Raw genomic sequence first — 12676 nt, 5'->3', positions numbered from 1 at the left:
TACCAGTATACAGGGCCGGTTTAAGGGGACCCGCGGCCCTCGGGGAAAATTGCAGGGTTGCCCCCTCGCCATTACCCTTTCTCCCTGAAAGTATATTAGTAGCAATAACTACCTCAGTCCCGGTGTGTGAGCGGGTGGGCAGTAGCTGCACTTTGAGACACGCTGTCTCTCTCTCACTCTATGATCCAGCGCATGTTTACACATGATGCGCCGGGTCATAGAGTGAGAGAGAGACAGCGTGCCTCAAAGTGCAGCTGCTGCCCACCCGCTCACACGCCAGGACTTAGGTAATTATTGTTACTAATATACTTTCAGGGCCCCCGGGGAGCAGTGCGAGCGGGGGGAGCAGGCAGCCAGGGTCGGTGCTGTGGGGCCTCAGCAGAGGTTGGGGCCCTGGGGCAGTTGCCCCCTTTGCCTCTATGGTAGCACCGGCCCTGCCAGTATAGCATAAACCTCATGTCAGAAGCAGTCAAATGCTTATGTATATCAAAGGACACCCGTGGTGAAAATAAACTAATGAAATAATCGATTGTATCTACCGGTATCTTCCTTCTCCTAAAAATGACTTTTTAAGATATACCACAGTTTTATTTTATGTTTAAAGCTACTTTTTAAGTTTTTACTGTTTTATTGTTTTTGCTCAATGACACATTCATTGAAGTATGCCAGAGCCAAAATCTATGAACTAGTGACCCTTTTTATCTCTTTCCTGCTCTCAGAAGCCATTCTCTGCTAGGAAAGTGTTTTATATTTGGAATTTCTTATCAGTGGGGGTCACTTTGTAGTCACGTCCTGTCTGAGTCAGGATTGAGTCAGCCACTTACATACCTGATGTTTAACTCTTTCAGGCAGAGAAAGAAAAAAAGGAACACAGCCTAGTTATTTGTGTGCTAGGCACTGTACCTACCCATGTCTATCTCATCATGTCACATCGGGTATCCTTTAAGCCTTGCAGTTGTTCCCTACAGAGGACTCTTTCACAAATTTCAGTTTTATAGACAGACAGACAGACACAGACACACAACTTTTAATTGTCGCTTTTCTCCTGGCAGACTCAAAGTACCAGAGTTGTAGCCACTAGAACACCCTCAGTCAGTAGGCAATGGCAGTGTTAGGAAACCTTGCCCAAGGTCTCCTACTGAATAGGTGCTGGCTTACCGAACAGGAAGAGCTGAGACTCGAACTCAGGTCTTCCTGTGACTCACATTTGCCTTTGTTTTGTCAATTCTCTGTTGACGTTGAATGCGGACAGATCAAGGCACCTGAATGGCACTTACTGGAAAAGGGCTTCTTACATGTCGATTTACCTTGTAGGGTATGTACATGATCAGATTCCACTCCTTTTATCCATGGCACACAGGAGGAGATTACCAACACCTGTGTACTGAAAAGGACCTAAAGATGTTGCCTTGGGTTAAGGAGTTCAAGTAAGTATGTATGTAGGATATCAGAATGATGTCAAGTGAGTATGTCAGATGTCAGAATGTGCGTGAACTATTCAGCCCTCTCGTGAATTCTGGTTTAAATAATGGGCATGGAATTAAAGTATGGTTGTTCTTAAGATAGCACCTGGTAGCTAACAGATCAATCTGGCTCATAGTAGGAAATGTGTTGTAGAGTAGTGTTTGATCAGATTTCTGAAGACATAGTGTTGCACCTCTTAAAGTGAAAAAAATGACTAACTTTCCTGGGATTTCTATGAGCCCCCTGCAGCTGCCCTGTGCCCGTGTCATCACTGAACGATCCTCCAGTCCCCCGCAGTGACCCAGAGATGGATTAAGATGTTATGGGGCCCTAGGCAAGATAGTAGATTTGGGGCCCCCTTGTGGCCCTATTGGTAAGCTGAAGTGAAGAGAGGTCAAAGAAGGTGGCTGGTAGATCCCTTAACACCCACTAGGCCTCAAGCACCTGCCTAGGTTGCATGGTGGATAGTCCTGCCCTGCAGTGACCTTCTGTCCAGCAGAACAGGTGAAATCCGTTCAACCTTTGTCTCCTGGACAGTACGGTGACCAGGCAACTCAGACCCAATGAACTTGAAGAAAGAATTGGTTCTGCACAATGCCATTCCAAAGTTCCATTACATCAAGTAAAAAACTTACACAGCCAGGTCACTGACATGTCTCGGACTCACACTGGTCCTTAATCATAATGCCAATCATAAGCACTATAATTAAGGATCAGTGTGAGTCTGAAACATGTCAGTGACCTGGCTGTGTGTGTTTTTACTTGATGTAATAAAGGCATTTTCTAACTTTGGAATGGCATTATGCAGAACCCAATCCCTTCTTCTAGTGACCCCGTCATTTGGATGTGCTGCCCTGGTCCGCGCACCACCTGATCACGCTTCCATGGATAGGAGCGATCTGTGTATGCAGAGTATGAAAAAAATCTCTACTGCGCATGCGCAGAACACTCCCGGCTATGGAAGCATAATCGAGGATATGCACAGCCGCAGTGGCCCGTCGACTCGCCAGTCAGACGGCCGGAAGAGGGGCGCTGCAGGGGTCTGGAGGATCCCTAAAGTGACAGCACAGGCACAGGGCGGCTGCAGAGGGCTGCTAAAAGCCCCAGGTAAGTTAAACTCATTTTGTTTTTTACTTCATTTTAGGTTTACTTTAAATGTAGATATTTAACCTCAACAGCTAGTTTGAAATACTGGGGTGCCCCTACCCCAATAAAAATAAAGGTACAACAAAACAGAATCAATCTGCGCTATTGGGAATATTATTCTAATTTGCAGTTAACCCTCCTGGCGGTATAAAAAAATACGCCAGGAGGCAGCGCGGCAGTTTTTTTTTTATTTTTTTTTTTCTATATCATGTAGCGAGCCCAGGGCTCGCTACATGATAGCCGCTGCTCAGCGGCATCCCCCCGCCCTCTTCGATCGCCTTCGGCGATCTCCGATCAGGAAATCCCGTTCAAAGAACGGGATTTCCTGGAGGGCTTCCCCCGTCGCCATGGCGACGGGGCGGAATGACGTCACCGACGTCACTGACGTCAGGTCGTCATTGGGAGTCCCGGGCCACCCCTCGGCGCTGCCTGGCACTGATTGGCCAGGCAGCGCACGGGGTCTGGGGGGGGGGGGCGCGCGCCGCACCGTATAGCGGCGATCGGGCGCGCGGCGGCGGCGATCAGGGTGCTGGCGCAGCTAGCAAAGTGCTAGCTGCGTCCAGCAAAGAAAAAATTAAACAAATCGGCCCAGCAGGGCCTGAGCGGCACCCTCCGGCGGCTTACCCCGAACTACGTTCGGGGTTACCGCCAAGAAGGTTAACTGTATGCCAATAATCATCGATTACAAACAGTGGCTAAAAATTATTTGTTCTAAAAAAAACGGTGGCTGTAGGGAGAGAGATCTGATGGGCTTCAGATGAGACTCTTAGGGTGCGTACAGACATGCGACTATAGTTGTTTAAAACGATTGTTACCGATGGCATTGCCCGACGATCGTTCGTAAAAAGTGCACGAACGATCATTAAAACGACCGACCAACGAGATATGTCGTTGGTAAAGAACGATCCATTCTGCCAGATCTTTTCCAACGACCATCATTCAAAAAGTAATGTCTGTACAACGATCGGTCGTTGATCGTTCGTTCTCAAAGCTTTGCACATGCTCAAACAGTTTTTTTTGACACTTGTGTTTGAAATCAGTTTATACATCATGTTGCGCACGCAACGCTCGTTCAAAGTAGCCTTTCTTCAAACGATCATCGGCCGATACCTCCTTTAACAACGTTCGTCGTTCAGAACGAACGATCGTTATCTTATGTCTGTACGTACCCTTAGTCCGTTCATTTTTTGGAAACCACTTCTTTCTACAGTGGGAAAAAAGTGGTGTCCAAAAAAAATGAACGGGCTGAAGAGTCATGTCGCCAGCTGAACCTCTCACAACATGAGATACCACAGATTGTGCTTATCCATCTGAAGCCCATCAGTTATCTCTCACCTCAGCCACCGGCCAGGGCTGGTTAGATTGCGCAGCGCCAATGGAATACAAGATCTGCAGTACCGTTGGTTCTTCCCTTAGCCTGCCTGCCTACTAGCCTGTGCAAGCTGCTATTATGCACACTGCAGGTCTGACAGCGCGGAAGCATCACTGTCTATTCAGCTCCAGCTGCATTCCAACTATGCTAAAGCACTGACACACATCATACTAGGAACTGCTGTAACCTTCCCACTGAGGAGACTTGTCTCAATTTCAATACAAAGCACTTTACGGATTATACATGCCATTGCATGAACTTTGATTTTATCTTTTTTATTATTTATATATTTTTTTCTTTATTGAATTTTTTGGACACCACTTTTTTTTCTCACTACAGTGCATGAGCTGTTTTGGCAAATGTGTGTACGTGCGAAATCACTGCTGCAGCATTCATTTTGATTACTTTGTATACCCTTTCGTATTGTTATCAAGCAGAGACTGAACAGCTTGTCATGAACCCATTGCTGCAATCATTATTGTGACCAGTGATAGTTGCATGGACAAGTAATTACTAAACAGCTTATTCAAATCAGATCATATTAACCCATTGTTGCAACTATTTTTTTCATAATTTCAGATTGTGATTATCAAGTCCATTTTTGTATTTATAATGTATATACAGTTCTGAAAGAATCAATTATGTTATGGTACTGCATGTTATTTTAAATTGTGTGATAAACAAAAAAACAACAAACAATTTTCAGACACTGTTTATTATTGGCATACAGTTAACTGTAAATTGGGATAGTACTCCAATAGCGCAGTTTGATTCCTGAATTATTGAAAATCAATTGAACCTCTGCTCACACTTACACTTAAAGTGACACTGAAGTGCAAAAAAAATTATGATAGAGTGAATTGGTTGTGTAGTTCAGATAATTAATAGAACATTAGTAGCAAAGAAAATAGTCTAATATTTTTATTTTCAGTTATATAGTTTTTTTTACAACATTGCATTATTCTCTAATATTTGCAGTGAACACACTACTCAGCATTCTAAATGATTTCACAGAGCAGGCTAATGATCTTTTGAACTTTCCTCTGCAGAAAAAACAAAATACAGTGACAGACACTTTAGATAATAAGCTTCAGAAGACAGAGCTCTCTGTGACTTTGAAAGTCGGAGAGATCAGTGAAGCTCTTTTGCATAGATAACAACTGGAGTTCTTAACTCTTCCTGTACTGGAAACAATATTAGACTCATATCTCTGCTGCTAATGTTTTATTTCTTAGCTGTACTACACATACAAATCATTCACTTTAAAGAGAATCTGTATTGTTAAAATCGCACAAAAGTAAACATACCAGTGCGTTAGGGGACATCTCCTATTCCCCTCTGTCACAATTTCGCCGCTCCCCGCCGCATTAAAAGTAGTCAAAAACAGTTTTAAAAAGTTTGTTTATAAACAAACAAAATGGCCACTAAAACAGGAAGTAGGTTGATGTACAGTATGTCCACACATAGAAAATACATCCATACACAAGCAGGCTGTATACAGCTTTCCTTTTGAATCTCAAAAGATCATTTGTGTGTTTACCTTCTGTCCCCTGCAGCTCTCATGCACTGAATAGTACACTGGCTGAAATTTTCTTCCTGCAGACAGCTCTGCCTTGTGTCTGTAATTCCTCAGTATGTGTCAGCCAGCTCGTTTCACAGACTAACAGAGGAGGATTTGTATCCAGCTCTCTTGTCTCACTGATATCTGAGAGCAGAGACGCTGCTGGCTTATGTAAATAACACACACACTGGAGTGTGCATAGAGGGGCCTGGAGAGGGGTGTGCATAACAGATCAGCATGGAAGTGTTGGCAGCCTTCCAGACACAGGGCGACAAGTCCGACAGGGGAAAGATACAGTGATTTATTACAGAGAGGGTGATAGTAGAAAGTGCTGCAGTAAGCCAGAGCACATTAGAATAGGTTTAGGAACTTGTAGGATGGTAGAAAACAGGATGAAATGTTTGTTACAGAGTCTCTTTAATGCAGTACAGAGCTATGCAACTGTCAACCCCCCACCAGGCCTCCCCTCACCTTCTCTATAAAGGTTTTCAAATGTCAAAGCACTTATTAGTCAATGAACTGAAAAACAATTATCAGAGGTTCATTTATTGGGATTTTTTCTGACATGCAAATCGAACCGTGTAAGTCCAGCTTTACACAGGAGAGATTTACAATGTGTTGCCGGAGTACAAGGCAGAGCCCAGGACATGTACCCCCCCCAGCCGCTACCCATGTATGAAGCAGACAACTCCCACCTACAGAAGTAGGGTACTAGGACTGCGTATATTTGAAAAGGGCGCCTAATATAGCCAAGATATTGGCTATAAAAGGGTGTCGGATATAGGAAATGTGCTATAAAAGGTTACTGGTTATAGCCAGGATTTTTTGTTGGGACTATAAAAGGTTGCTGGTTATAGCCCAAAATTTTTGGCCTATAAAAGGGTGCTAGTTTTAGCCAAGATTTGTTTGAGCTATACAAGGGTACTGGTTATAGTAGATAATTTTTTTGGCTATAAAAGTGATCTAGGCAAGAAAAGTGATATAGCCAACAAAAGTGATTACTATGACCTAAATTCTCCCTACTTTCACACAGTACCCTCCCCTGGTGGTGCCTAACTCTAAGACTACCCTGGTGGGGCCTAACCCAAAGACCCCGCCCCCGGTGGTGCCTAACCCTAAGACCTCCCCAGTGATGCCTAACCCTAAGACCCCCTGGTGATTACTAAGACCTAACTTCCTCCTACTCTCACACAGAACCCTCCCCTGGTGGTATCTAACCCTACGACATCCCCTGGTGGTGTAGTGGGATGTGGGTGTGGGGGCACCCTCTAGGAAAAAGGAACAGGAGACAAAAGTGGGAGCCCAATAGTGTAGTATGTCAAAACAAGTGGCAATGGTAGAAAGTGAAATGCTACTCACAAAGGTGGGTTGCAGGGGGGCAACCGACCACAGGAAGCAGGTGGAGACAATAAACCTGACTCCACTCGGGGTGGTCACTGGGGACCTGGCTGCGGTCACTCTCTTGGTGAAAGAACGGGGTCAGATGTTCTCCGTGGTCGAGGCCATGTGTGTTCTGTCTTCACCCCTCAAACGGGTGAGGTATAGGGGTTTAAATTGCACAATACGGGTATAAGAGGTGCCCTGGTGTAGTATAAAAGCATCTAAAAACAATTTAAATGAGAAAATGATTTTGAGGTAGCTTACCTCAATGACGAAAAACTCTTCGTGTTAGCAAAGGTTCTACTAATTAAAACCTTTGCTAACGCAAATAGTTTTGCGTCATTAAGGTAAGCTACCTCAAAATCCTTTTCTCATTTACCGTAAATTGTTTTTAGATGCTTTTATACCACACCAGGGCGCCTCTTATACCTGTATTGTGCATCCCCTGGTGGTGCCTAACCCAAAGACCCCCCCCCCCCCCCGTGATTACTATGACCTAACTTCTCCCTACTCTCACACAGAACCCTCCCCTGGTGGTGCCTAACCCTAAGACCCACCCTGGTGCTGCCTAACCATAAGACCCCCCCCCCTGGTGGTGCCGAACATTAATCCCCCATGGTGGTGCCAAATCTTTGCCGCATTTCATGTCAAACATATATGTTATTTTAAACGGATATAACCAAATTAACTGATATAACCTAATTTAGTAACCTGCTGATATAACCGATGTTGTAGCCACATTTATATAGCTGAAAAAATTCTCGGCTACATCCATCACCCTTTTATAGCCGAAAAATCTTGGCTATATCCAGTGCACCTATATAGCCTAAAAAATCTTGGCTATAGAATGTAGCCAAAAAAATCTTTGTTATAAAAGGGCACCAATTTATAGTTGAAAATAAAATCTCTGCTATAAAAGGACGCCCTTGTATAGCCGAAAAAAAGTGGGCGCCCTTTTCACCACCTTATAGCATTATAGATTTGCAGCAAATAACATTGAGGTTTATGGAGGTGCCCTTTTCATATAGAAATCTCAGGCGAACTGATTCGACTAGGACTATCCACCTCTCCTGCAGTAATGCCATTTCTGGAAGGCCTATAATCACAGACTCTATGGCGGAAATTTATAGATGACAAATCATCTTCATAGCTGACAAATTTATATATACTTTTTTTCTGTAGTTTGTCCATGTTTGACATACATTCAACATTTTGCTTGTGTTTCCAACAGTAAGTTTGATCTCTACACAAAGACTGTAGAAATGCCAGATGTGGAGAGCCTCCGTCCATATTACCAAGGCTTAATAGACAAGTATTGCCCACGGGTGCTGTGCTGGTGAAATTCCCTTCTATCATCATTGACTTTCTCTCAATAACCAGAATTCTGTTCCATCCTCTGGCACCATTCTCTGACACCATTCTTTTTCACCTCACTGTATTCATTACTTTAAATGTGAATTAAAGAGAATCTCCAGGCAGAATGCAAAACCCGATCATGGGGAAGTAGGTATTGTAATGTTAGCAGGTCCCTCAATGCCTTTGTCCCACACTTCTGACAGCCACTGTCTCCTGTGTACAGAATATGCAACGATCTCTGTGTCTAAGCACAACCCCATTCATTCTAATGCAGAATGGAGCAGTGGTCACTGATCAGTAGATACAGCCTAAGCTCTACACAGCACAGGAGACAGCAGCTGTGAGCTACTTGTGACAGCATTCAGACTGCCAGAGAGGAGGTGAGTATACCCTGTACTTAGGGTTGCCACCTTTTGGGGAAAAAAATCCAGCTAGGGGGTGTGGCCTTAAAGTGAGAGTGGTTTGTTATTTCTTTTTTTTTTTTTTTTACGGAAATTATTGAACAACACAACTGCCTGGCCTGAATGGATGGGCCTCCTGGCTGGTTGTTACTGGCCTTTGACAGCAGCTAAGTGACTGGCTTGTGGCTGGACCTGCCTGGTTGTTGCTGGCTGGACAGCTAAGTGTTACTATGCTTGGGACTGGCCACCTGGACCTCTAAACCTCCTGGCTGGCCCTTAAGGGGGAAAAACATCACTTGATGTAACACCAGATTGACCATTAGATAGATCCCTCTAGGCCAAATCTGATTAGAGAGGGATCTATAACCTGGCCTCACACTACACTATTGGAAATTTTCTTAGTGCCATGGCCCCCCCAAGTGTATGTTTCCCCCATCCATGTGCAATGTTTTATTGTCACCTGTCCATCGACATGACTCCTGCCCTTGTCCAGTGTCCGTGGGTGCATGTACCACATGACACCAGCGCAGTGGCGTTCCTACTGTAGTGCGCAGGGGGGCGTGGTGCACCGGGTGAAAGACAGCCAGGGGGTGTCGCCACGACCCCCCACAGCAGCAGAGCAGGAGGGGGAAGCAGCGCTAGAAGGAGGAGCAGTGGGGGCAGCGGTGGGGAGGGGGGGAAATATCCTCCCCCCCCTCCCTCACCTGGGACCCCTCCTTCTGCCTCTCTCCCCCTCCATTTAGCGGTGGCAAGTGCGGGAAGACAAGCGGAGAATTACCACTTCCGCGTTCCAAGCGCTGGCAGCGTCATGTCGTCACAGATCTCCGCCTTCAAAGCTGCCCACTGTACTTCTTGATAAACGGAAGCACAGTGGGCGGCATTGAAGGAGGAGATCTATGACGACATGACGCTGCCAGCGCTTGGAACGTGGAAGTGGTGAGTAATTCTGCACATGTCTCCCCGCCGCCGAGCCCGCACTTGCCACTGCTAAAGGGAGGGGGAGAGAGGCAGAAGGAGGGGTCCCAGGTGAGGGAGGGGGGGATATTTCCCCCCCTCCCCACTGCCCCTCCTAGCGCTGCTTCCCCCCTCCTGGGACATCTATGCTGGGTGCAACTGTACTAGCTATACTGGGGCAACTATACTGGGGGCAACTATACTAGCTATACTGGGGGCAACTATACTGGGGGCAACTATACTGGGGGCAACTATACTAGCTATACTGGGGGCAACTAAACTACCTACACTGGGGGCAAATAAACTAGCTATACTGGGGGCAGCTATACTAGCTATACTGGGGGCAACTAAACTAGCTATACTGGGGGCAGCTATACTGGGGGCAACTATACCAGCTATACTGGAGGCAACTATACTGGGGCAACTATACTGGTAGCAACTATACTAACTTCATTGGGGGCAACTAGCTTCACTGGGGGCAGCTATACTGGGGGAAACTACAGGAAATTACAGTTAGCTCTGCCCTCATCCGGTCATGACCACGCAGGTTGTAGCCACGCCCATTTTTTTAGGGGGGGGTGTCTTAATACCCAGCACCGGGTGCCAAATGCCCTAGGTACGCCACTGCACCAGCTCATTTAGTGACTTCACTACATGCGAGAGTGTCTCATGGCACTCACAGTGATGCCAGACACTGGAGGAGGCCAAGAGTTGCACCAGACAGGTGAGCCTTTAAAACTGCACACAGGCACTTGGACATTGCAATACTGAACGCGGTTACCATTGCGCATCCAATCAAGCCCTTGAAACCGAGATTTTCTGCCATTCCCAATCGCTCTATCCATCTGACTGTCCTCAGAAGAGCTCAGAATTGAATCCTACCATAGTTATAATGTCCTACATCTTCTGCAGCGCTTTACAGAGTACAGGTGGTAAAGTGTAAATGCTGCTTTAACCACTCTAATGGCCGGTCCCAATGCAGCAAGTGAAAAAGGAAGAACATTGCCCAGTAAAAAACTTTTTTTGTGCACATATCAAAAGTGGAAAAACAAGACGCATAGGCAGAAAGCAGTGTCTAGTTTTTCACGTTTGATACGTCCACAAATACTGTTTTTCATCGGAAGACATGCAGATCTTTCTTTTTTCACTTTACAGTACAGTTATGTCACTAACTGACCCTCGGAAGAGCTCACACTCTAATCCCTTCCATAACTATCTGTCCATCATAATCTTGGGCCAATTTAGGGAAAGCCAACACAAGATTGTTATCCACTAAGCCACAGTGCTGCCCTCAGTGGCTGGGCTTTGCTTGCTGCTGTCTGTCTCCTGAGTGCTGGCTCAGCTCAGCTGGCTGGAATCTACTGTCCACACACACAGCCAGGGTGCTCTCCCCTGAACTCTCCCCTCTCTCTCCCCTGCTAAATCTCGATACTCACACAGCAATGCACAGCTATAGGAACTGGAAGACAGTACTGTCTGTGCAGGGGCGTAACTAGAAATCACTGGACCCCCCTGCAAATCTTTGGATGGGGCCCCTCCCCCTGCACACTCAATAGGGACTGTCTATAAATCTTTGTCTACATAACTTTGTATGATTCCTTTTCAGTGGCTGAGCAGATGCAGTCATTAGAACAATTGTGCAGAGAGCAGAAAGTTTTTTTCTCTCCTTGCCCTTAGTTGTCAGTCTCTCAGGACGGGGCCCCCTGTGGCTTCTGGGCTCCCCTGCAGCTGCATCCCTCACAGGGTCTATTGTTACGCCCCTGTGTCTGTGCCTGTGAGTTATCCTGCAGCAGGGCCGGTTCAAGTAACAATTGGGCCCTAGGGCAAAATTAGCCTGGGGACCCCCAACAGACACCCCTGACCAAAAAGCATCATTAGAAGCCCTTTGTTGCAGCCAAATTTCCCTCCTGGGCCCCTGAGCTGGCTGCTGACCCTCCCCCAATCACCTCCCAACTTAACAGACTCTGCAGAGTCCCTGGGGAGCAACAGTTAAGATGGGGAGGGACACCTTGGGGGCCCCAACAGGCTCTGGGGCCCTGGGGCAATTGCCCATTTTTCCTATGGTAGCTCCAGCCCTGTCCTGCAGGGACGGGGCACACACGCAATGCTTGCTCCTGATTGGCTGGCAGTGACCCACAGGCAAGCCAATCTAGGAAGGAGGCCGGGAGGTCTCTGTGTCTGCACTCTGCTCCGCTACAAGAATTTCCGGCATATGACTTGCCGGTAAAAATTAAATACCGGCAGCAGCTTTGTAAAGGATTTTCCGGCTGGGCCGGCCAAATACCGGCTGGGTGGCAACCCTACCTGTACTTCCCCTGGCAAGTTTTGGTCTTCGTCTAGAGATTGACCCTAAAGAAAAATGTAAATCCTTGTTTCTGTATTGTAAATACAAAACATAAAAAGGTCTGTGGAATTATACATAACACGCAGTATTTCTAAATAATAAAGCAATAAAGTACACTGTTTGCAAAACAAAACCTTTGGTAGATTGATTTTGGTTACTAATCTCTCAAAAGCCCTAGTTTACATTCTCATATTTGTCATTGTAAGTTCTCATATCACAAAATTCTCATTTGATGCAGAATTGTTCTTTCCAAAAAAAAGTTAGTCACTTGAGCCAGAGATCTATGCAGAAGGCATGGAGCTGTCAGTAGGGATGATCAAATTCATGCAAATGTATGCAGTTTGAAAGTTGACTAATCAATTTAAACCCAGGTTTAAATTGATTGGTCCATTTTGAAGCTGCAAATATTTGCATAAACTTGGAAGACTTTGCATCTCTTTGATCCTCCCTAGCTGTCAGCTGGTAGGAAGTGTCTCCTCAACATAGATCCAGCACCTGGTCACACCCACACCACTCTATGCTCCCTCTTGTGGAAGAGATGGGCAGTGTCAGTTGTGTGTTCACAGGAAAAGACCGAATGCTCTTACCTCCCAGCTCCTGCCAGACTACCTCCTGTTTTATTATTATTCATATATATATATATATATATATATATATATATATATATATATATATATATATATATATATATATATATA

The 12676-nt window shown here is 45.6% G+C and overlaps 1 protein-coding gene across 2 annotated transcripts in view; it reads left to right on the top strand.

Annotated features, from left to right (window-relative positions):
* Positions 1 to 9253, top strand: part of MIOX (myo-inositol oxygenase) — a 33411-nt gene extending 24158 nt beyond the window's left edge. For both annotated transcript variants that reach the window (XM_068272619.1, XM_068272620.1), the window contains exons 9-10: positions 1315 to 1427; positions 8155 to 9253. In XM_068272619.1, coding sequence (XP_068128720.1) covers positions 1315 to 1427; positions 8155 to 8263 — 222 coding nt within the window. In that variant the 3' untranslated portion in view covers positions 8264 to 9253. The remainder of the gene's footprint in view (positions 1 to 1314; positions 1428 to 8154) is intronic.
* Positions 9254 to 12676: the final 3423 nt, after the last annotated feature.

The sequence above is a fragment of the Hyperolius riggenbachi genome, chromosome 3 (assembly GCF_040937935.1).
Source record: "Hyperolius riggenbachi isolate aHypRig1 chromosome 3, aHypRig1.pri, whole genome shotgun sequence".
Taxonomy (NCBI): Eukaryota; Metazoa; Chordata; class Amphibia; order Anura; family Hyperoliidae; genus Hyperolius; species Hyperolius riggenbachi.
Note: the sequence above shows the minus strand (reverse complement) of the source record. Positions and strands in the feature narration are given on the sequence as shown.